The sequence below is a fragment of the Physeter macrocephalus genome, chromosome 17 (assembly GCF_002837175.3).
Source record: "Physeter macrocephalus isolate SW-GA chromosome 17, ASM283717v5, whole genome shotgun sequence".
NCBI lineage: Eukaryota > Metazoa > Chordata > Mammalia > Artiodactyla > Physeteridae > Physeter > Physeter macrocephalus.
This window is the reverse complement of record NC_041230.1, coordinates 10,200,842-10,224,769: the sequence shown is the minus strand read 5'-3', so window position 1 is coordinate 10,224,769 and position 23,928 is coordinate 10,200,842. Positions and strand designations below refer to the sequence as shown.

The 23,928-nt window shown below is 53.0% G+C and overlaps 3 protein-coding genes across 4 annotated transcripts in view; 1 reads left to right on the top strand and 2 right to left on the bottom strand.

Moving 5' to 3' along the window:
- Positions 1–3,018: 3,018 nt before the first annotated feature.
- RPS19 (ribosomal protein S19) lies at positions 3,019–10,383 on the bottom strand. Of its 2 annotated transcripts, none has more exons than XM_007102169.4 (6): positions 10,299–10,383; positions 9,761–9,831; positions 9,387–9,487; positions 4,559–4,742; positions 3,969–4,023; positions 3,019–3,080 (listed from the first exon to the last, which is right to left on the bottom strand). In XM_007102169.4, the coding sequence occupies exons 2-6, from the start codon at positions 9,829–9,831 to the stop codon at positions 3,054–3,056; spliced, it is 438 nt and encodes a 145-aa protein (XP_007102231.1). In that variant the 5' UTR covers positions 10,299–10,383; the 3' UTR covers positions 3,019–3,053. The 2 variants fall into 2 exon arrangements, with proteins under 2 accessions (XP_007102231.1, XP_028333808.1); XM_028478007.2 differs by lacking the exon at positions 10,299–10,383 and adding an exon at positions 10,000–10,121.
- Positions 10,384–14,720: 4,337 nt separating this feature from the next.
- On the bottom strand, positions 14,721–19,927 carry DMRTC2 (DMRT like family C2). Its single transcript, XM_024132829.1, has 8 exons — positions 19,704–19,927; positions 19,458–19,615; positions 19,099–19,175; positions 18,652–18,832; positions 18,377–18,503; positions 17,499–17,559; positions 15,671–15,845; positions 14,721–14,767 (listed from the first exon to the last, which is right to left on the bottom strand). The coding sequence occupies exons 1-8, from the start codon at positions 19,925–19,927 to the stop codon at positions 14,721–14,723; spliced, it is 1,050 nt and encodes a 349-aa protein (XP_023988597.1).
- A 2,470-nt stretch (positions 19,928–22,397) lies between these two features.
- Positions 22,398–23,928, top strand: part of LYPD4 (LY6/PLAUR domain containing 4) — a 4,394-nt gene continuing 2,863 nt past the window's right edge. Inside the window, exon 1 of the mRNA XM_007102167.1 lies at positions 22,398–22,522. The gene's annotated coding sequence lies outside the window, so the exon portion shown is untranslated. The remainder of the gene's footprint in view (positions 22,523–23,928) is intronic.

Sequence of the window (23,928 nt, the reverse complement as noted above, 5' to 3'; positions counted from 1 at the left end):
GCAGGGAGATTTTTGGTAGCAAAAACTGGGAAACAGACAAAAAGCCCATTTACAGGAGAAGGGATGCATAAATTGAGGTATAGTCAGTCAATGGAGTAGCACACAGCAGGAGAAGAGGCCGAGCTTTGCTTGTCAACATGGCTGCATCTCAGAAACAACAAGAAAATGAGAAGAAATGTACTATGACAGGATCCGGCTGGCTTGTTTTCAAAAGGCAAAACAACAGCGTGTGCTGTTAGGGACACATGTGTCTACAGTAAAGGTGTAAACGCACGCAGGGGAGTGATACACCACTCCTGAGAGGGGTTACTTCTGGGGGAAGCAAGGAGGTTGCGACTGGGAAGGGTACGCAGAGGGCTTTGTCTGTCTTAGTTTTATGTCTCGTTTTACTTTTTAAGCTGGGTGGTGGGTTCACGGGTCTTATTTGTTTATTTATTTATTTATTTATGGCTGTGCGGGGTCTTTGTTGCTGCGTGCGGGCTTTCTCTAGTTGCGGCGAGCGGGGGCTACTCTTCGTTGCGGCGCATGGGCTTCTCATTGCGGTGGCTTCTCTTGTTGCGGAGCACGGGCTCTAGGCACGCAGGCTTCAGTAGCTGTGGCTCCCGGGCTCTAGAGCGCAGGCTCAGTAGTTGCGGTGCATGGGCTTAGTTGCTTCGCGGCACGTGGGATCTTCCCGGACCAGGGCTCGAACCCGTGCCCCCTGCATTGGCAGGTAGATTCTTAACCACTGCGCCACCAGGGAAGTCCCATGGGTCTTTGTTACACTATTATGTATATATACTGTTTTGCATGCTTGAAGTATTTTGTAATTTAAAAAAAAGGTGCAACTAGCACCCACACAGAAGAACATGGGCCTCAAGAGTTCACATCTCCTGGGTTTGAACCTCAGCTCTGGTCATCTGAGCCTCAGTTTCTCCTCCTGTAATCTGGGCATAACCTCCCTACCTGTGAGGCTGTAAGAATATCACAGTGTGCTTAGCACAGTTCCTAGGACACAGTTCCTCTTCTCTGGCCCTCGGGCCTTCCCTCCTTCCCTCCAGGGACCCAGGTGTTCTGTTGGGGCCCTCTCTGTACAGCAGGTCATTAGCCCCTCTGTACTAAAGTTCTTCCTATAACCCCCATGTAGGAAGAAGACTGGATCCAGACGCTGCAGCCCTTAGGAATTCACCTCCTTCAGCATCCTTCCTTCCTGGCTGAGCCGGTTTCCAGGCCCTCGACTGCCCCCCAGTGGCTGGAGGGGCACAGCCGCCGAATTGCAGGCCCTCCCAGACTCGCTGGCCTGTCTGGGCACCTCCACCTCCCGCTTACCCAGCACCCTGGTATCTGGCACTGTGTGAGCAAATCAGACGCTTGGCATTGCTTTCCCAGGACGACTCTGGAAATATCTTCATCCTCAATCGGCAGAAGAGGAAACTCAGGCCCCAAACAAGGAGTGACTGGCTCAAGGCCATGCCCAGGAGTGTAACCCTTTGGGCCTCATTTTCCCCACTTCTAAGGGGACAGTGCCCTGTGGTGGCTAGAGCCCAGGTCCAAATGCTGGCTTTGCCACCTCCTGGCTGTGGGACATCAGGCAAATTACCCAACCTGTGACTTATCTTCCCCATCTCCAAACTGCGCTTTTTGGCACCTACTTCACAGAGTATTAAGTGATATATTTATAAAGCACCTTGCACGTGGTAGGCTCTAGTCCAGTGTTTATTCAGATCAGGTCTTCCAGCCCTGACAACTTCCAGGCTGGGGGAAAATGACACCTTCATCCCCCACTGGGTGTAGGGGACTCTGGTTTGATATTCTTTCCATTTTGAACATCTTGGTCCATCAGGTGTGCTGCTTTGAGCCAAGACACGGCATCTCCCCGAATCCCTCAGGTCGGAGTAAGCAGCTTTACAGGCAGGAGCAGAAAGCTGAGGGTAAGTTGCTCAAGGTTGCACAGAATTTTGGGCAGCGTTGGAATTTAAACCCATGTCATTTGGAGTTCAAAGCCAGGCTTAGCACTGGAAGGAAATGGGTTTGATCTGAGGAGTAACTTGGGATGGGGGAACCTCAGGGGTCTTGGCCCAGCCAGCTCAGGCTCAGCATGTTTCCCCCAACTGGGAGGTGGGCCAGGTCTCATGGGGTGGTAAGGGGACCCTTCCCGTCCCATTAGTGCAAAGAGCCAATCACCATGCAGAACTGCGGTGGGGGGTGGGGGGAGGCCGACACCACGAGGGCCCTGGGAACTTGGCCTCTATGCAGGGGCCATGCCCCTCCCTTTGGGAGGGAAGTAGCAGCCCCCTGCCAGCCAGGTCCCCGCTGCAGCTTCAGCACTGCATCCCAATTCTTGGGGCAGGTACAACTAGCTCCATCTTACAGCAGGGCCCAGGCCAGGGATCCCCAAAGCGAAGGCTCCCGTGTAGGTCGGGAAAAGGACGTGTATACTAAGCAGGTCACCTTGGGCTGGAGGCACACACAGGACCACCCCGAGTGACGACTGTCCTTGTCCACTTCCTTGCAGAGAAGAAGCACCTGAGCCCCAGGGCCCTCCTGTTTTGTTCCAGCAGGGTCCAAGGCTCCACGTGGGGCCACTGCTTGAACTTTCAGTTTCTTTTTCTGAGAACCGCAAAGGCAAGGTGTGGGAGAGGAGTGAGGGCCCCTGGGTCTTGCACCACCATCTCGCCCACTTGGGGCAGAACCGCGTGAACCTGGAAGGCCAGGCCTCAGGTTTCCGAGCCTGTTGAGTACCACGGCCATCCAGGAAAGGCCCCGGCCCCTCTCTTTCTCAATGGAAGCGAAGTGCAGTGCAGTGCTCCTTCCTCTTGCCCGGCCACTCCCCAATCAAGAGACCCAGACCAGGATTACGAATGAGGCAATTTATTAACCCAGCATCATTTGTTCTAATGTGCAGGTAATTTCTGCTTTTCCCCTTCCCCAGCCCCAGGCAACCACTCATCTGCTTTCTGTCTCTAGGGATTTGCCTTTTATGGACATTTCATATAAACAGAATCATATAATACCTGGCTTTTTTTTTTTTTTTTTTACGAATGAGGCAATTTATTAACCCAGCATCATTTGTTCTAATGCTTCTTGTTGGCAGCTGCCACCTGTGGGAAAAGACGGGCAAATAGCTAAGATCAGTTGTGGGGTCTGTGTTCAAGCACTTCACAGTAGCTCCCCAGTAGCCATGGGACGCCAGGCACCCTGATTGTGGTTTACACGTATTCATCTCATCCGATCCTCACAATCTTGGGTACCTCCCCACTTTACAGGATAAAACTGGGACTCGCAAGAAAGAGAGGCTTGTCGTGTTTCCAACATCTGCCCATTGCTCCACGCTGCTGTTTGTGCCAGGCCCTGCTCTGCCCTGGAAGAGCCACCTTCTCATTCCAGGCCACCCCAGTCCCCAGAGGGCTGACCCCTCCATTCTCTTCTGACACTTAAGTGACTCAACAGTCCAAGACTCCTAGGAGGCCTGAGTCAATAGGAAAAACAACAATGGGTTCATGCCAGGCCCTGGGGGCCTCTGTTGCTGCAGCTCATTGAATCCTCACCACCACCCTCGAGGGAGGCAGAGCAGACCACTCTACAGACAGGGAGACTGGCTCCAGGCGAAGGGACTCTGGCCCAGGGTGTCTACAGTCAGTCAGCATCTGGACGGAGACCTGGGTTCTGAGGCACCCTAACACTCAGTAAGCATGAAGACTAAGGAAGAAACACCGCAGTCAGAATCAGAAGGCTGACCCGGGAAGAGGGAGTCGCGTGTGTGGGAGCGCGCCCTGCAGGAGAAGCAAGCCCAGCGGGCTGCACCCTGGGCCTCCCTTCACCCAGGCACCTGCATTTTCAACCAGCCCCCACAGGAAGTCTGTCAGAATCGTTCTTTCTCCCGCACCCTCCCTCCCCTGGGCCGTGCCCTCCAGGGGAGGAAACTCCGATCTGACAAAACCCAGGCTCCAGAAACACCCAGGCTGGTGACTCAAATACCCAGCCCTCACCTGTCCAGCGATTCTGTCCAGATCTCTCTGTCCCTGAGGTGTTAGTTTGCGGCCCCTGTGGGAGAGAAGGGTCGTGTAGCCCCAGGTGAGTGCAGGCTCCCACCAGCGTCCCTGATCCCTGCCAGGCCTCTCCTGGACACGAGCCAGGCTTTCCAAGAAGGCACCTGGCCACAGGACCACATGACACCAGCCAAGTCCCACTGAGGTCCCCAGTCGGCTGCATTCCAACAAGCTGGAGGCTGGAGTGGGAGCTCCCCTGGGAGCTGACGGGCTGCCGTTTGTGCAAGCATTAGATCAAAAGCCCCGAAAAATCAATTGGGAAAAGCTAACGAGCAGGCTAATGAAAGCGGACGGTCGCTAAATTACCTTCCTGGAGCCTGGAGTAGTTAGCCAGAGAGGTTGGGGTGAGGCCCCGCGCTGTGTGCTTTTCTGAAGAATCCCCTGCCTGCCTGGGGGGCAGGTGCAGACTGTGCAAGGACAGACCTGGCACCTCACTGCGTGGGCGGAGGGGCACAGTCCTTGATAACTTCATTATAGAGGATCTGGCCCCAAGGCTCCTCCGCACCCCCAGCTTCCCCTCCCCTGCTTACCCATCTTGGTCCTTTTCCACCATTTTCAGCCCCTCCAGGGCCTGGAGGACCCGCCGGGCCACGCTCTTGGAGCCTCTGCTGAAGTGGCTGGGCATGACACCGTTCCTCTGGCGCCCCCCGTAGATCTTGGTCATGGAACCAACCCCAGCGCCGCCCCGGAGGTACAGGTGCCGTGCTGTGGAAGCTGGGTGGGAGGCAAGGGAGACTCGAGAACCCTTCTCAGGCAGAGAAGACGCTTCTCCACAGCTGAGGCAGCCTTAGGAAAGGGCCTTGCTCAAGGTCACAAATCTAGCTGTGTGCGGCAGCAGATTCTCACCTCACCGTCTTACGGTCAGGGAAACAGAACGTGAGAATGCACACCAAGCCCCAGTACCTGACCACCCCCCAGTTCAGGAGACTGGCGTGCACAGGTAGTGGAGGCACTGCCGTAGCCACATGACCAGGCAGGCAACCCGCGCCCCCAGGGACTTCTTAGCTGTTAGTGCCCAGCTGTACTGCGAGGTGGACCTGAGGTTCTGTGGGGAGAGCCCAGCAAATGTTGAAGCCGTGACCGTCCCCCTCCATCTGCCTGGGAGCTCTAAAGGGCAGCAGAGCTGGAGAAGAGACCTACCGATCCTCCCACAACCCAGCCCTGGAGAGCCTGGGTAATAGCGGTAGCAGGGCTGACATCCTATGCAGCGGATGTTCCCAAGCTGGAAGGTGCGCCACCCACTCTGTGGACTGGGATTCTGGTCCCTTGACTGGCTTGGGCAAGTCCCTCACCCACCCCGGCCCGCCTCCTTGGAAATCCTCTTCTGTGCAACTGCAACACTTGCCTGCCAGGCCCTATGCCATCTGCTTTTCACTCTCTCCTATGAGGCAGTAACAAGGCCTTAGGAGCCCGCCCGATACTGTGGCCTTGGCAAAGTCACCTACCCTCACCCGAGAACAGGGACGAACAGACCCTCACTGAGCGCGACTGTGAGGAGTCCGTGAACGCGTCGGGGGCTACTTTCCTTTATGGAGGAGGTGGAACTCCACAGATACTCCCGGTCTCATGCCACATGGCTCTGTAGGGACAGCCCCTCCAGACGGTTCTGCTTTTCTACCTCAGGGGGCCACTGGGGCCCACATGCTGGCCATCACACAGCCCTGCCTGGCTGAAAGCTCGAAGGTAGGGATTCCAGGTCACCACGGAGACCAGCACGTTAGATTCCCCTTAGTCCTGAAGATGAACGGGGGAGCCAAGGATTCATTCCTTCGATAATGACTTGCTGCCAAGAGTCACGGGGCACTGGGCCATCTCCATGACCCTCCAGTGTCATGAGCTGGGGGGGAGGGGTAGGTGGAACGGACCAGGTGAGGTAGGCTCCTCCTTCCCTCCAGCCACCCCTCCCAGAGCAGTTCCCGCACACAACTTGTTCTCTGCCTCTCTCCTGCCCTCTAAGACCGTCTCCGGACACAGCCACAGGCTTCAGGGGCCAACAGCGCAGCACAAACCATCACCACTTCTCCAGGACCACTGAGCAGCCTCTCCCTGATACCAGTGCCTTTGGCCTCTGCTCACTTTAAAACCACTCTCCTTGGTTCTTTTTGTCCTCACCCCACCCCCTAGATCGGGGCTCTGACCCTCTTCCAGGCACCAAGCAGCCCACCCACTACCAGGATCAAGAGAGTCACCTGTTACAAGCCACCCCCCGCAATCTTTCTGCCAGGAGTGATCTCATGGAAAACTCTCCTTTAAGACCAGTGCAGATGCCCAATGGCTACCGCCATCCCTCCTGCACCTGTCTGGTCAGGCCCTGGCTCTAGGTGGAGATCTGCTCTCCCACTTGGGCCGTGGAAGGCGTAAGAGCCTCACGAAGGGGGTAAGATGAACACTCCTAATTTCACGAACACCCAGAAGAGGCTGCTGCACGCTAGAAATGAATCTTGCTGAACCAGGACTAGCGCTCAGCCCAATCTCAGCACGGAAAGGGGTGAGCTGTCTGGTAGATGGGGTCTGAACCCCAACACTGCTCCCTGTCGGCTGTGACAGAGTCCACCCCCTTCAAGTGGTCTGCGCCATGGTACTAAGGGGACAACTTACTTCAACCCTGAGCGGCGACTGGCAGAGAACAAACTCCAATAAACGCTCAACCTTAGTTTCTCCCAGGGAGAGTGTCACATCTTTCTTAATGACGCATAAAGTTATCTGGTGCAGGAGAATTCCCTGGTGGTCCAGTGGTTAGGACTCTACCCTTTCACTGCAGGGGCCCGGGTTCAATCCCTGGTTGGGGAAGTAAGATCTTGCAAGCTGAGCAGCATGGCGCGCGCGCCCGCACGCACACGCACTCAGGCGCCCCAATCCAACAGCTGCTCGCTCACCACTGGACGCCTACTGAAACACACACTGTATTCTTATTCTTACCCCCCCCACCCCAAGCAGACCCTTCTGAGAACTGAGGTCAAGAAGCCTGTCTAGGGCCACACTGCACCACCCGCTTTCAAAGCCCTTTAGTGGTCCCCCCTTGACACTGCTCCTCCCCCTAGAGCACTCTCCCCACTCTCCTGACACAGGCTCTTTCTATCTCTACACCTCACCCCTCACACACACTGCCCCCTACACCACTGCCTGGTGGGGGCTCACCCCTACAGATCTGCACCCCTTGCGGACCACCCTCAAGGCCCTGCCATCTATCTCTGTCCGCTGTATCCCCCATACCTGAGGTCAACAGCTGTCCACACCGTGCTGGCTCTTATATGTCTCCAGAATTTGACCCCCACTGCCCTGTTGCCTTCACTGCCAGAGCTCAGCCTCCCAGGACAGGTCCCTACCCCACTGTGCTTTAGCCCCAAACCCCTGAGGGGGCCAAACAGGCCAAGCTCCCACGATCCAGAGGAGGAAAAGCAAATATGGCAGACTGTGGTTTTGGAGTCAGCCTGCCACCCACCCCCCCCAGGGTCGTCACCGCTCCGTATCTCACTTTCCTTCTGGGTAAATGACTATCTCCTATGCCTCCACTTGTCCAGAGTATGGACTGACCAAACTAAGTGGGAGCACTCTAGACTCCAGTAGAGGTCGGCAGACTTTTCCTGTAAAGGGTCAGATAGTAGACCACGTAGCCTGTGGCAACTGCAACTCTCGCCTGTCATGATTTTATACAAACAGGCATGGCTGTGCCCCAACAATGCGCACACAACACACCCTGGTCTAGAACCCTTAACTAGAGCAGCTGGGGAACCGAAATCAAAAGCGAGCGCTGGAAATCCAAAGGGAGAGCGCGGCACGGCAGGCAGAGGACGCACACCCAGCGGGATGTGTTGGGGAAGGTGCGCAGTGGGCAAAGGGGCCACGGCAACTGTAAAGACGACCAGCAGGCTCAACTCGGTGTGTGTTACCCAGGGTCCTTTCCCCATTTCCCCTTCATCTCTCCCCACCTAGAAAAATAAAGTACAAAATGCTGCCAAGGGGACAGAGCTGCCCCCACCTCCAAGCACGACAAGAGTCAGGTAGACCGTGGCACCAGGAGCTGGCAGACCTCAAGCATGGTAACCTCCCTGACATCAACTGCAGATCGGCGCCAGCAGTCCTACTTGGCAAGTTTTTGTTAGGTACAGGTTATACAAAACATGCATGTTCACCTGATCCAATGGGAAAAGCTATTAGACTCTTTCTCCTCAGCTTAGATCCAAAGTTGCCTTGCTTGACCTATCAGCTCTTGGGGCACCACCAAAGAGCAGTCAGGACCAGGCATGCCTTGCTTCCCAAGATGGGTGGATGACAGAGGTAGTGGTGGTCTCGTCCAGGCCCCATCACCACTGACTGTGTGCCCAGGGAGGTCAAGCCAGCTCCCCTTCGCCAGACCCATTTTTCTTTATAAAAACATACAAGTGAGTAGACAGATATGCTAGCCACCCCACTCATCTCACAGCTTTGACATTTTAGTCCACAGGGGTCCGAGGCTGTGGCTGAGCGTGCTGGCCCCTGTGCCCAGTCTAGGGCCCGAAAGATTGGCCCACAATCTACAAAATACTTCATGCTCTGAGGTGCTGGGCACCTTATACTAAGGCCAACTCTTCTCAAGGTCATTCTGGAGTTGTGTCAACTCTGCTTCCCACCTACAGACAAGTTCTGGTCAGGACAGAGCCCCCACTTCACAGAGGACGGCTCTAGACAGGAGAGGCCGAGAGCCTTTAGTGAAGGCCCTGTGCAGAGGCTGCCACCTTGGCACAATCCAGCCTTGAACCCCATCCCCTACTCCCAAGGTAAGCCCCCATGGGGGTGACTGGAGAAACTTGAAACATTAAAGACAGATGAAGCAATACTAGCAGTAGCACTATGCAGTCAGGAGCTGTACTTGAAATCAATCCTTCAAAGTCATTACAAAAAGATTAATAAGAAAATAAAAAAAAGGGACCAGTACAGGGTGACCATAAGGTTTTCTTCAGGGCACTTGAGGCTTGCCAAGATCTAAAGCAATGAGTGACCTGGTCAGATCTCCACCCTCGTAGTTACAAACAACTCATTTAACAAGACAGTCCAGTGTGATAATTTGAACAATAAAACAGACCCACAGACATTAAAAGGACAATGCCTCTCTCTAAAATGAACCACCTCCGGGCAAAATATGAACACTCTACTCATTTGTCCCTGGGTCTCTCACAAGACTCAGAGGAAAGCACAGGTCCTCACATCAATCTCTTACAAATGAAGAAACAGATTCAGAATACAAAATTATTGAACGTCACACAAAACACGCAGTGATAGAGTCAAAGATTTCTCTCTTGTTATTTCTGAGGGCAAGTAAGAGCTCACAAAGGGGACACCCAGGCCCCCACGCCCCAGCCAAAGGCCCAAGTTCCTCACCAGCTCGTGTGTAGAACCAATTCTCATCGTAGGGAGCGAGCTCTTTATGCTTGGCCAGCTTGACAGTGTCCACCCATTCAGGGACTTTCAGCTTCCCGGACCTGGGACCAAGACAGCGAGAAAGGCACAATTCAGGAGTCTCCACAAACTCCATCCCAATTCCCTCCCTTCAACACAACTGTAGATCATAAGGAGCCCAATATGTCCCAAAATACAAAGAGACTGAAACTCAAACACAACTCAGGCCTCATGTAGAAAAGATGGACCCCACAGAGACCTCCAACAAGCCTCCCCAGACTGAAAGCCTGCGGGCGCTGAGGGATCAGGCAAAGGCGACAGCCTCCACCCACTCGCACCCCAGTCCCCATACTCACTTTTTGAGGAAGGCTGCCAGAGCTCTGACGAACTCCTGCTGGTTCACGTCCTTTACAGTAACTCCAGGCATCTGCGGGAAAGGTCGAGCATGTGAACACAGGATTGATGGAGACGACTGACAAGGGTCGGGGGCCAGCCCCAACGCGATCTAAACCGCCGCACTCTCCTTACTTCCGAAGGCCCTACTTCAATTCCCAGCTTTAAAGACCCCCGCGCCTGTGGGTCCTACAGAACTCACCGACGCCCACGGTCTCTCCGGGTCGCACGAACACTGCCTGCGCCCGTTTGTGAAGACGCTATATGACCCGAGCCCCTGATTCTGGGGTCCCCCGCACTCCCCGCTGCCCACCAGGCCCAGCCTCGGTTCCCGGAGCGCGCGGACCAGACATGCCCGGGCCTGCAGCTCGCACGTGGCCGCGACTCCAGGGGGCGGGGCGGCCCCGCGCGAGTACCCCGGAGCTCCTAGGCACACGCTCCGGGCTCGGGAATCGGGCCCCGACACCCCGCAGCCGGTTCGGACCGGAGCACTCGGCTTACCGTGCGGCCTCCAAGCTGCCAGCCAGGGAAAAGGGAGCAACGGGGTTTCCCGGGCGCAGAAGTCGGGCGTTGGTTATCGCGAGAGTTCCGAGAACTCGCGAGAGCGGGGGTTAGGAAAAAAGCGGCCGCGCCTCTCTCAGGGCAAATGTGGCTTCCCCTCCGCGAACGTGGGAGGGTGTGGCGTGAGGGCGGAAGCTTGTTTCCTCCCCGCCCTTCCTTCTCCTGCAGCGTGAGAGTGAGGAGCTCTCGTCTTGAGTTGGAAGTATCTAGCTTCGTTTGCGTTGATCGTGCGTGGAACAAACAAAGGCGGAGACTGTATCTCCTGGCGGAAGTTATTGGGTGGGCAGGAAATAAAGAGACCTGGCTACACCTGGCGCCACCAGCGGGACGACCACTTTTCCGGGTGGAAGTGGCTTTTTTGGCCGGAAGTGGGGTAGTAAGGGCGGAACTGTGACCGGGAGCGCAGGGGAAGGGCAGCGAAGAAATGTGGCCACCACCTGCCCTTCCTCAACTAGCAGTACTCGCGAGAGCGGAAGGGGGCGGAAGCCGCACCCTTCTTAGGGCGGAAATTGCTTCACCACGGCCCAGGAGAGCGGAGTGGGAATGAGGCACTGGAGGCGGGGACCAGATAAGGGCAGGGGCAAAGGGGCAGAGGCGGGACCTTCCGAGAAGCTCAGCTCTGCCTCCTAGCGCCTGAGTCTCTTCGCAGGTAGTGCACACATATTAATTCTATCAACAAATACTTTTTGTGTGCCTACTCTGTGCAAGGCACAGGTAAACATTATGTAGTATTACATGCATTATCTAGTTTAATCCTTCTAAGGTCCAACACCCAAGAACACAAAGAACACACCTGTGGTTTGATAAAGTTGTTAACTTGCTGCAAGGAGAAAACATTTAAATGTGAATCCTAATGTAAATGATACTGTGTCAGTGTAGATTCAGCCAGTTTAACAAATGAACCACTCTGGTGTGGGATGCTGGTAGTGGGGGAGGCTGTGGGAGGGCCGGGGGACTATGGGAACTCCTACTTTCTGCTCAATTTTGCTGTAAACTTTAAAACTACTCAAAAGAAAAAAAAACCCACCTCTTAAAAAGTGGTTCGAGGGTAGGAAGTTGTTTATGTTGTGATGAGGGGAGAGGCCACGTTAGAGTACATTAACTCTGTAGGAAAAAAAAATTCCTAAGGAATCAAGACAGCGTGGTTTACTTAGTCATCTATTCTGAGAACCCAGAGAGGAGTTGCATGCAGGCCCTGCCCTCTGAGAGTGCTTATTCTTGGAGGGGAAGACATAGTTGGACAGAGGTAGGCACAGCTCAGGGTGATCAGTCCTGCAAACTGCGGGCCAAGGGCCCCTAAGGAATGTAAGGAAATCTACCTAAGGGGCTTATCAGAGACATTAAGTCAGATGAGAAGGATGAGGGTCTATGCAGGGCATGGGTTATAGGACTGTCTATGTGTGTATATTGGCGGCTGCAGAGCCAGCTACACAATGGGACAGGGATATAGAATGAGGTCTACATGGCCCAGGCAATGAGGGTCTGAGTAGAGAAACTGGATGGGGATGGGTGCTATGATGTTGATTCTACATTGCTCAAGGAGTGTGGTCTGGAGTGGAACAGGTTCACATAGGGCTGACATGAAAGGAAGCATGGATTCCCAAAGGGCAGAATGTAAAATGAGCTCCTGGAGTGAAACATGGGTGTCTGTGGGGGAGGAGACTTGTTTGGAGAGAGGAGCAGGATGGTGCTTCACATTTGGAACCTCATTGGTTATTTCTGCAGAACATCAGGATGGTACATGAAGGAAGCTTAGAAGAGGGGTGATTTACTCAATACCCTATTGGACCTGGGCAACACCGTTCCTCACCTGGCAGTGGGTAATGGGAAAGGGAGTGACACATGAAACAGTGCTCACAGTCTATTGGCTTTAATCACCAAAGGCTGGTCAGAGGCCAAGGGCCCGTTGGCTCCCCACAACCACAGGTGAAGGATGCTGCAGCCACAGAGGAGCGTGAGCAATTCGTAAATGTGCCCTTTTCCCCACAGCTGACCTCTGCAGAGCCTCCACCCTTCTCCCTCAGGCACCAACGGGGAAGCCCTGACAATTTGATAGACAAAGTAGGCCTAGCCCGTAGTGTAAAAAGCCCTGCTAGGTCTGACAAGAAGGGGAGAAGGGCTGCAGAGAAATGGTCTGTAAAGAGGCCTGCCCCCAGCTCCTTCCTCCAGTCTCCATCACTTTTTTTTCTCCTCCCTTTTCTCATGTCATCCTTGAACCTCAAATTATACTTTCTCTTTTACTCTTCCCAGCTGTGTGAGCTTGGTGTACTGGGGACCTTTGGTCAGCCCTGAGTAGCAGGGTCTTAGCCACGTTGCATGTTGCAACGCTTCCCTCCCCCCTTGACTATGTGGGCTTGGTTTTCTGTCACTGGGAGAGCATGGCACAGCAAGGTTTAGACAGGTCTATTAAGGGGCAATCACACATCTAAGTTAAAACAAGGTCAGGGAAGGAAGGTGTGAAGCTGACTTTGGTCTTTGGTTATCTTGCACTGAGTCCTGGGAAGTGTTGGAGATTTGTTGCTCTGTAATCTGTTAGAATTAGAAGCAGCTCACCTTCTCAAGGCCCCAAACTAGAAAAGAGCAAGTTGTAATTGGATGCCATCACCATCAATTATCTTGAGTAAAAAGAGGTGTAGGTAACATTAGGAAAAAGAATCAGTGATCAGGCACGTCCCTTGAACTTTCTGTTTGGCCCTTCTAAGAGGAGGAATGGGGATGGGGGTCTCCGAGTCTTCATATCTTTGGAATAGCTCACCAGGTCTTCACGTGCTTGGAACAGTTCAAGGAAAAGGACTCGACAGCAGAGGACTAAGAAACAAATGTGAGTAAGACATTATTACTTACTGCTATCTTGAGTAGAAAAATAAAGACTTTTTGAAAAACCCTTGGGACTTGTGTCTGTCTCCTGGAGTCCTGAATTTTTCACTCTATGTATTTTAAAATTACCTATTAATTGATTTGGGGCCTGGCAAGGAAGGAACCTTTCTCCAATATTTGCCTACAAATTTTCCCTAAAATACTTGGGCAAGTCACTTTATCTCTCTAAGGTGTTCCTTTATTTGTAAAATTGGAGTAATCATGCATAGCTTACAGAGTAGCTGTGAGGATACATGTGAATTGCATACAGTGTGTACTCAATAAGTGATAATAACTGTCACTAACCTTTTATAGGTCCTTCAGAACTTAGATACATGAACCTCTCTAGTTCAGGAAAAACCCATGATAAAGACTAACTTGATTCTTCCTGTCCTGATTGGTCTCAGTCTCCCCGTTTGAAAAATGTTACGTTAGATTAGCATTAAGTTGACATTCCGTTGACTAAAGCTGGACTGAAGATATGTCTTGTTTGACCTACATAGGATTTAAAGAAGAAAACTGAGCCAACATTTGAAAATTAAGATGTTTTAAAAAGTAATCTAATTTTCCAGCTTCTCTTGAAAAATCAGAAGACATGGCAATCCGGAGCCCACATTCCTGCCTGGCAGCAATCCACTAGGGCCAAAAGGAAGCTGCCTCCTTAGGTAGGGCATGCATTCTCAGTTTTCTAGGGCTCCTCTGGCCTTCTTTACTCATTTATATGATCTGCTTGGCCCTGTAGGTATTTCCACTTGTGCCCTTCTGGGCAGCTGGAAACTGTCCATGCTTGGCACAGAGCAGTCACTTAATTATTGAGTCAGTGAATCACCTACTGTGTCTGCCTACCACTCTTTCTTATCTGGCCATAAAAAGGAATCCAAGTTTGTAGTTATTTGTGGTAGTTACTGAATGAGAAGTGAATTGAACAAGTCCTTTCTGTCAGTCAGGATAGACTAGGTTAGGCTGCGGTAGCAAACAATCCCCACATCTCAGTGGCTTAAAACAATACAGGTTTATTTTTTGCTTACTCACACAAACCTAGACACAAAATGAAAATTCTCTCCTGTTTTCACATGCATGGAGACAGACATGAGTGCACAGGTATATACAGAATCACAGGTCAAATAAATACCCTGGAACATGAACTAATGCAAAAATCTATTTAGATACTAGTTAATTTAAACTGCACAACTTTCTCTTTGTTGGGGATTTTAAAAGTTCCCAGGATTCAAGGAAGGTAAAAGAATACCCACCTTCAGCCAAGGAAATGGCCATGCTACAAAAGGAGCCAAAAGCTAACAAAGCACCTGAAAGCTTTAAAAAAGCCTGAAGCTTGTACTACATTAAATTCCATGCATAAATCTGTAAGTAAAATACCAAATATGCAATGCCTGCAGGCTGTTGCCCCCCTACCCCAGTGAGGCCTCCACCTCTGGGCTTCTAGCTCAGGAGGGAGATGGATCCCAGATGCCCAATATGCAGAGCCACGGAGGGGGCTGGACTGGGTCAGAGAGAGGGGACAACAGGCTGGGATCCTCTTTCTTCAGCAGGAGCTACAGACAGGAAGGAAGGGGGCAGGACCAGGTCACATCTATTTCCCCTCCCAGCAAACCCTCTCTTTTTACCCCATCTAATCCAGGCTCATCTTTGTTCACCTGGATTATAGCAACCACTTCCTCCTCACTGATTTTCCCACTTCTAGTCTTGCCTCATCCAATCCCTCCATCACAGCCACCATACTTGTCTTTCTAAAGCTCAGGGTCTCAGAATATGTCCCTTACTCAGAAACATTCCCTTGCTCCCCTTCATGTACAGGTGCTTGTCTAGATGCCCAAGCCTGGCATGCCAGACCTCCATGATCAGAAGCCCCTCCATACTCATCTGCTTCTGTTCCAGCAGTCCCTCCAGTCCCACACAGCATGTCCAATCCACCATTTTGGACAGGAGAAATCTCAGCCTTTCCTGTCTGTCCCCATAGGTGTTTCTCATGCCTCAAGATTCCTCTAGTTCTCTCCAGGTTTCCCAAATAGAATGGAAGCTCCTTGAAGGCAGTTATCAAATCTCCTTCCAGGCCAGAACCTTGTTACCTCTTCAGCCCCTCTCCAGACTTCAGCAGGCAGTTTGGGTCCAGAGAAAAAGCCTTGGGCTGGAGTCAGGAGAACAGGCTTTGCCACTGTCTTGCTATATGCCCTCAGGCAAGTCCCTACCTCTCTCAGGGCTTCACTTTCCTTGACATCAGGGCACTGGACATTTGCTTTTGAGTACAAAAAGGATAAAACAGATTCACTGAATAACTCTCAACTGTAATCCCAGGGGCTAGGTTGAAAAGCTTGGGGCGTGGGCATGGGATCTTGAACTTGTGACTTCCTGATCTACTTGGTTAGTCCCTGCTTACTCCAGTACCTCCATTTCTCAGTCATGCCTATCCCATCCTCTCCTTTTAAGGAACAGGTTACCTGAGGGGCCACAGGGCTGGAGCAGGGAAATCCAGGCACGGTTGGAAGGACCAGAAGAGGTCAGGCGGGGAGCCTGAAATGAAGCTTTCAGTACCATAAGAGCCTCGGCTGCCTCCCGCTGCAGCTGCCACTCTGAGGGGTCAGAGGTCCAGGCCAGGTGAGAGGCTCCGGGGGCCTGCAAAGGAAAGGGAGCGAAGCGGACTGGGAATCCCCACTTCTGCCCACCCTCCAGGTGCTCCCTCTACCCCTTGTTACTTCATTATCCCCTGCTCTTCCCTTCCCCAAGCTCAACTTCCTCCCAGGGTCCCGGATCCCACTTCTTCCCCAGGACCTGTGGCTGCAGCAGAAGGGGGTCTGGGGTGCCACAGGGCTGAAGTATCAGAGTCGAGCATCTGGAAATAAGGAGAAAAGATGCCAGGGGGATTAAACATGGACAGACAGGTACACGTGGAAACAGGGGCAGGATTTTGCTATGTTCTGATCTGGGAATCTGAGTGCCTGCTGGGTCATTAGGCTTTGTGGCCTTGGGCAAGTCCCTTCCTCTGTCATGGCCTGCTTTGTTTTCTGTAAAATGAAAATATCTGTCAGCTTCTTCCTACCAGGGCTACTGTGAGGATTATGGGAAATAATTGGTGTCAGCTAAAAAAAAAAACTGACAAAACATCTAGAGGGATTGAGGTGACTGTTCCTGCCCTACCAGAGTCTGGTTTCCTTCCCTCCTAGTTCCCCAATCGCCATGGAACTTGAGGAGCAGCTTGGCCCACCTTTAGGAAGCTTTCTCTAATGGCCTCTGGCCTCTCTCCTAGGCCTCTGAGGCTCTTAGCATCATGTCGTCCACCGCCACCCCCGCCCCTCCCCCCCCCGCCCCACCCCCCTTCAGCAGGCAGGTCAACCCTATCTTATCTGTTTAAGTGGGTTGTCGTCCACCGCCACCCCCGCCCCCCCCCCCCTCCCCGGCCCCACCTCACTTCAGCAGGCAGTTCAACCCTATCTTATCTGTTTAAGTGGATTTAATAGCCACTATTTGTTTAAGGCCAGGGCTTGTGCTAGGTGTATTCCATATATTATTGCTAATTCTCGTTATTACCAAGAAGTAGTAGTGTCTCCGATTTACTGACAGAAAAACAGGCTCAGAGAGGTAAAGATACTTGTACAAAGGTTCACAGCTAGGCAATGGCAGAGCTAGGAGAGCTCTGCCTCACCCATTAGTCTGAGACCTTTTCTTCTTTATCATCTACTACGGTATCCAGCACAGGGTTAGGCGCGTCATAAACACATATCTTTTTCTCCCTACTCACGTGTGGGGCAGGGTAGAGGGCCCTTGGGATTCTCCAGAAAGAGGAGCCATCAGTATTGGGTGAGATCCTGAGCAGGCTGGGAGGGGCCCATGAGTGGGCAGCCAGAGGGCAGTGCCAGGGTCAAAGCCTAATGAGGGTAAGAGAATGCAGAGCGTATGCAGAGGTCATGGCTTGTCTTCCCTCTTCCTACCCTGTATCTTTTTCCTCTTGTCTTTCTGATACAGTGGTACCTAGTCATTCACATATCTCTTGAATTAATGTTGAATTCATATTACCAGGGAAAGGATGCAGAGGGACAGCAGGTTCTTGGCATAGCAAGCGGCACGCCACTCTGAGGGGTCAGAGGTCCAGGCCAGGTGAGAGGCTCCGGGGGCCTGCAAAGGAAAGGGAGCGAAGCGGACTGGGAATCCCCACTTCTGCCCACCCTCCAGGTGCTCCCTCTACCCCTTGTTACTTCATTATCCCCTGCTCTTCCCTTCCCCAAGCTCAACTTCCTCCCAGGGTCCCGGATCCCACTTCTTCCCCAGGACCTGTGGCTGCAGCAGAAGGGGGTCTGGGGTGCCACAGGGCTGAAGTATCAGAGTCGAGCATCTGGAAATAAGGAGAAAAGATGCCAGGGGGATTAAACATGGACAGACAGGTACACGTGGAAACAGGGGCAGGATTTTGCTATGTTCTGATCTGGGAATCTGAGTGCCTGCTGGGTCATTAGGCTTTGTGGCCTTGGGCAAGTCCCTTCCTCTGTCATGGCCTGCTTTGTTTTCTGTAAAATGAAAATATCTGTCAGCTTCTTCCTACCAGGGCTACTGTGAGGATTATGGGAAATAATTGGTGTCAGCTAAAAAAAAAAACTGACAAAACATCTAGAGGGATTGAGGTGACTGTTCCTGCCCTACCAGAGTCTGGTTTCCTTCCCTCCTAGTTCCCCAATCGCCATGGAACTTGAGGAGCAGCTTGGCCCACCTTTAGGAAGCTTTCTCTAATGGCCTCTGGCCTCTCTCCTAGGCCTCTGAGGCTCTTAGCATCATGTCGTCCACCGCCACCCCCGCCCCCCCCCCCCTCCCCGGCCCCACCTCACTTCAGCAGGCAGTTCAACCCTATCTTATCTGTTTAAGTGGATTTAATAGCCACTATTTGTTTAAGGCCAGGGCTTGTGCTAGGTGTATTCCATATATTATTGCTAATTCTCGTTATTACCAAGAAGTAGTAGTGTCTCCGATTTACTGACAGAAAAACAGGCTCAGAGAGGTAAAGATACTTGTACAAAGGTTCACAGCTAGGCAATGGCAGAGCTAGGAGAGCTCTGCCTCACCCATTAGTCTGAGACCTTTTCTTCTTTATCATCTACTACGGTATCCAGCACAGGGTTAGGCGCGTCATAAACACATATCTTTTTCTCCCTACTCACGTGTGGGGCAGGGTAGAGGGCCCTTGGGATTCTCCAGAAAGAGGAGCCATCAGTATTGGGTGAGATCCTGAGCAGGCTGGGAGGGGCCCATGAGTGGGCAGCCAGAGGGCAGTGCCAGGGTCAAAGCCTAATGAGGGTAAGAGAATGCAGAGCGTATGCAGAGGTCATGGCTTGTCTTCCCTCTTCCTACCCTGTATCTTTTTCCTCTTGTCTTTCTGATACAGTGGTACCTAGTCATTCACATATCTCTTGAATTAATGTTGAATTCATATTACCAGGGAAAGGATGCAGAGGGACAGCAGGTTCTTGGCGTAGCAAGCGGCACACCACTGGGGTTGATACGGAAAGGCCTGGAGGCAGCCAGTGTCCAGTGGCCCAAGGGCCTGGAGGCACTGGAGTCCAGGGCAAAGGCAAGGCTTCTGGGAGACAGCTGAGCAGCAGAGGCCCCCGGGGGTTCTCCTGTAGGGGGCATAGGTTGGAGTCAGGTACAAGGCTGGAGAAGGAATGGGTATGTTCCAGGATGTAGGTAGGACCCCAAAACTTTAGAGCTTGAAGGGCCATAAAACCCCACCCCTCATTTTGTCCATGGAATAGAAGTGATTTGCCCAAGATGACACAGCAATTCAGGGCTGGACCTAGAACCCAGGTGCTGAGGGCATAGAGGAAGGGATCTGGGCAGGGGCTAAGACAGGAGTCCCCGTCAGGGCCCAGTTTTTCCTTACCTTCTCAGGGGGTGTCAGTGCCAGCGGAACTGCCCTATGGGGAGTCTGAGGCTGGGGTGCTATGTTCTCCTTTCCAGCTGTGAGGGACCAGGGAGAGCTTTGGTGAGCTCTTTCTCCTGAGGGCCATCCCACTCCAACCCCAAACTGAATTATCTCCCTCTGTCCCATTTCTACCCACAGACCTCACCGCATCCTCCCAACACTTAACCACATTTTATAGTTGGGGAGGGTGAGGCCCAGAGAATAGAAACACCTTGCCCCAGGTCACGCACCAATTCCGTGGCAGGACTGGGGCTCTTTTTCCTACTTAGGCTTTCCCTGCCCACATTCCTGCCCTGGCCCTGGCCAGAGACACTCACAGTGGACCCCTGGTCGAGTGACTCCCTTCTTGACACGGCTGGGAGCTTTGGGGGGAGCCGCCCCTCTCCTCCTCAGGCCCTGAGCCAGGTGCCGCTTTAGCTGCGCCTCCTCCTGCCTACGCAAGGCCACCTGGGCAGCCATGACTCTTCGGCGCTCCCTAAAGAGGGGGGGTGGCGAGTCAGAAGTCAAGTCAGCCGCCCTTTAGACGAGGCCCATCCTCTCCCTTCCCTGGATCTCATACTCACAAGATGAGGACACATTTGTGACACTCGCAAGCCTGAAAGAGGCAGAGGCGCTTGTGGCCCTTGAGGTGGGCAGTGACACCGTGACCGCGGCAGCGGGCGCAGGTGGGAGAGCGACTGACAGCTCTCCTGGGGATGAGCTCCATGCCCTGGGGGGCTCTAGTCTCACCCCCTGCGGCAGAGTCTGAGGGGCAGTGGTGGACAGCAGGCATTTCATTGGGTTCCATGTATCTAGGGGCAGAAGTGGAGGCTCAGGGTGGACACGTGGGCCCTCTCCTGACCAGCCCTCTTGCCTCTGGGAGGCCACGCCTGAAGGATTTTTCCATTTCGCCCACTCCTGGACTCAGGTGTCACCCTTGAGTCTCCCCTGGCTTTCTCCTTCTTCACTTTCCTCAGGCATCATCCTTCCCAAGAACCTCTCTCCTCTTTCCTTTCTCATGTATCTTTCGATCCTAACATTATTCTCCGCTCACCTGTTCCTTTCCAGGCAGAAATCCCAGTTTGGGGCATACTCGCGCACTCTCACGCCCCCTGCAGCAGTTCTTACACCCGCCTTCCACCAACACCCCATTCCCACGGTTTCCCTGGCATCCTCTTCAACAATTATCATCCTTCCCTCCTGCATTTATCCAATTCCCACACATAACGTTTATGCTCCCCTTTCAATTCTTAGCCTCACGTATGCCCTGCAGTTCGATTTCCCCACGCAGCCCTTTTAATCAGACCACTCCCTTGCACCTCACTAACTACATCATTCTCATGGAACCCTTGCCTCACTTTCAAGAATTATTTTCATTCCTTCAGCAAAGGTTTACTGAGCCCCTTCCATGTGCCAGGCCCTGATTGAGGCCCAAAGCCCCCTCCCCACGGTCCAAATTCCTCTCTTGCACCCACACGCCTTCCAAACTAAGGCAAACCCGCGCCGTCGCTGCGCCCGGCCTTTACGCGCCTTGGCCCATTCCCAACAAGCAGCCTCAAACCGCGCCCGCCACACCTCCTCATGCATCTGTTCCTCACGTGCACCCCCTTCTGCAGCTGTCCCCCCAAATGCTGTGCCCGCGGCCCCGCCCCGCTCCAGGGTCCCAGGGAGGGGTCGGGGCTCAGGGAGTGCGCCCAGGGACCGCAGTGGGGGAGGGGCGAAGGGGCCGCGAGGAGCGCTAGTGGGGAGGCGAGGGGATGTCTGGGGCGGGGAGTCCAGCGCAAGACAGGGAGGGGAAGAGACGCGAGGGGTGGGGTCGCGTTCGCTTCGTCAGCCTGCGGTTACCACAGCCTCGAGCGAGCGCAGTCAGACTCAGGATGAGGCGAAAGGAGGTGGTGAGGCCGTGTGTGAGGAATGACCTCGCTCGCGCCACTTTTCCCGCCCCTTGTTACAAGGACCAATGAGCTTCAAGCGGCGCCTTCTGCCGCCGAGGCGAGCGACCAGTGCGCTTCAAGATCCTTCACTGACGGCCCGCCCCTTTACCTCTGGCTCGCTTCTCCTCGCGCCAGACTATCAGGCCAGCCAATAGCGCGTCGAGTTGAGTCTCGCGCCACTTCTCCCTCCTCGTGTGATTTGCCTTCCCAGACTGTACTTTCCCTTTTTGGGGAGGTGGCCAATGGGGCGTCGAGTACCGCTTCCAGGACTAGGGTGGCCCTGCCCCCCAGGAACGGCTGCCCGGCCTGCCCTCCCGCGCATGCGCAGTCTCGCCCTCCGGCCTGCACCGCACGGACGGCGCCTCTTGAGCGTTTGTCTTCTACTCTGGGTGGGCGGCTACTCTTCGCAGAGTGGACGCCCGTGTTTTCTCACTTCTCTCCCGCTGCCCCAACTCCCGATCTACCTTTCTCGTTTTATGTTCTCCACGCTGCGATATCCCTGTTTCCTTCCTGGGTGCCACCTTCTCACGCTGAGCCCCATTCCTTGTGTCTCTTAACGTCCGTGCTGGTGCTGATTTTCCTAATTCTGACTTCTTCCGTCTCTGAGAGCCTCTCTCTCTGCCTGTTCATCCTGCTGATTTTCGGAACCCCTTTCTCCACGTGCCTCATGCCCTCATAGCCTGGACCCCTGCCCCTCCCATCCCCCTCTTCGATTCCCGAGACGCTTCTGTGGGTTTTTCTGTCTTTTTAGCCCTTTCCACCCTCTGTGTTCATCTTCCTCCCGGATTTCACCCCATTCCCGGTGCACCACTCTCTACTTGTAGCCGTCTCTGTGCATCTCTACTAGACCCATCTCACAGTTTCCCTCCCCATTCTCTGTGGTGCCCCCTTTTCCCTATGCATTCCGCCCTGTCTCCTTTTCTCTCTTTGAGCCTCTAAGATTGCCTCCTCGCTCCCCTGAGAGCCCGGTCCCCGTGCCCCACCCCTTATTTTTCTGCCCCCCCCTGATTGTGCTCTCTCTCTGCTCCCTGCAAGGTTCCATTGCAACAGTTTGCTCCTCCTTCTCTGTGTGGTTTTTGTAGCCGTCTCTGTGCATCTCTACTAGACCCATCTCACAGTTTCCCTCCCCATTCTCTGTGGTGCCCCCTTTTCCCTATGCATTCCGCCCTGTCTCCTTTTCTCTCTTTGAGCCTCTAAGATTGCCTCCTCGCTCCCCTGAGAGCCCGGTCCCCGTGCCCCACCCCTCATTTTTCTGCCCCCCCTGATTGTGCTCTCTCTCTGCTCCCTGCAAGGTTCCATTGCAACAGTTTGCTCCTCCTTCTCTGTGTGGTTTTTCTTTTGTAGGGATAGCATCTCCTCTGACCACTACTCCATCCCTTTTTCCTTGAGGATTTCATTCCACTCTTTTCCCGTTGTGTCCCTGCTTGTTCTCAGATTGCTGGGTCCCGTTGTTTTGCGTTCCCAGGCAGGTGTGTGCCGTCTTCTCTGCTTGGTCCAACTCCTTTGTTTGATCCTTTGTCAGCCTTCATTTCCCCTTCCTGTGTCCCATCTTTTCTGCTGGTCTTGGCCTCTTAGTTTGCCGCAGATTTCTGGGTTACGGATCCTGTGTCAGGTATTCTGGACAGAGAAGTGTGGCAGAAGTGACCTCTAGCTGGACTGCTGTGCAGGGGGGCGGTAGTAGACGAAGTTGGAAAGGTTGTTTGGGCCCAGTCTGGGGGAGGAAGGGTGGGGGGTGTGTGGGCTGCTTAATGCCAGCTAAAGCAATTGACATTGAACCTTTAGGTAGTGGAGAGAGAGATAGGGGGAGCAGCATTTTTGGAGAGCTTAGCTCTTGCCTGGCACTTTATACTAATAATCTTATTAATTTTCAACAATGACTCTATGAGATATATTACTAATATATTTTATAAATGAGTTCAGTAAGATGTACAAGATTACACAGCTAGACAGTGGAGAGGTAAAGATTCCAACGTCAGTGTGTCTTTGAGTCCAAAGTCTATCAACTTTGTACAACCTACAGTGTTTTAGTTATTTCCAGTAATCCCCAGCTCCCCACTTTTATTCTCTAACTGTTGCATAGGCACTCATTTCAGGTGGCTAATGCATATCTTTTAGTTTGTGTGTGTTCTTGCAAGATGTGCGGTGTTTTCTGTGCATGATGCTTCAATTTATGCGAATGACATTATTTACTATTTAAAATAATCAGCACTGTTTTTATGATCCATCCATGTGCATGTGATGCGTACATCTAACCAGTTGCTTCTGACTGCTGCATGATATTACATGGTGTGCATCCCCTGCGTGTCGCATGTGCACTAGGTCTCAGGGAGGGATGCCCACATTGCCTTCAGCTCACTGTCACCACAATAATGCTACATCCTCATATGTGCTCCTTTGTAGTTGAAGGTGGAAATCTCTGTTATGTGTACCTAGGATATACCAGAGATGGCTCTTTGTAAACCTAATTTGACTAAGTATTGCCAGACTCCTCCCTACAATGAATGATACTTTGGGTCTGAGACACTGATCAGAACTCCACCCTTCCTCAGGGTCCGGAAGAGGACCCTATCCGTGGCCCCAACTACCCCGTGAGCAGCAGTGCACAAGGGTCTCTGTAGCCCCACAGTCCTACCAATGCTCATATTTTTCCAGCTTTCTGATCCCTCGCCAGTCTGATAGATGCACATTTGGATACATTGTATTTCTCTGATTATTGTTGAGCTGGGGTGTTTCTTCATATGCTTGTTAGCCTTTCTGGTTTTTGTGTGTTTTTTTTTCTTTTCTTTTTGTTTTGTGGTACGCGGGCCTCTCACTGCTGTGGCCTCTCCCGTTGCGGAGCACAGGCTCCGGACGCGCAGGCTCAGCGGCCATGGCT

What these genes read in the sequence shown, in the direction of transcription:
- DMRTC2 (XM_024132829.1), bottom strand. Translation starts at nt 19,927, where the DNA reads ATGGAACCCAATGAAATGCCTGCTGTCCACCACTGCCCCTCAGACTCT. An exon ending in CACAAATGTGTCCTCATCTT is followed by an intron (nt 19,616 to 19,703) that starts GTGAGTATGAGA and finishes CCCCCTCTTTAG; the next exon opens with GGAGCGCCGAAGAGTCATGG. An exon ending in CCCTCTACCCTGCCCCACAC is followed by an intron (nt 17,560 to 18,376) that starts GTGAGTAGGGAG and finishes CCTTATTTCCAG; the next exon opens with ATGCTCGACTCTGATACTTC.
- RPS19 (XM_007102169.4), bottom strand. Translation starts at nt 9,831, where the DNA reads ATGCCTGGAGTTACTGTAAAGGACGTGAACCAGCAGGAGTTCGTCAGA. An exon ending in TTGGTTCTACACACGAGCTG is followed by an intron (nt 4,743 to 9,386) that starts GTGAGGAACTTG and finishes CCTCCCACCCAG; the next exon opens with CTTCCACAGCACGGCACCTG. An exon ending in GTGGAAAAGGACCAAGATGG is followed by an intron (nt 4,024 to 4,558) that starts GTAAGCAGGGGA and finishes TCTCTCCCACAG; the next exon opens with GGGCCGCAAACTAACACCTC.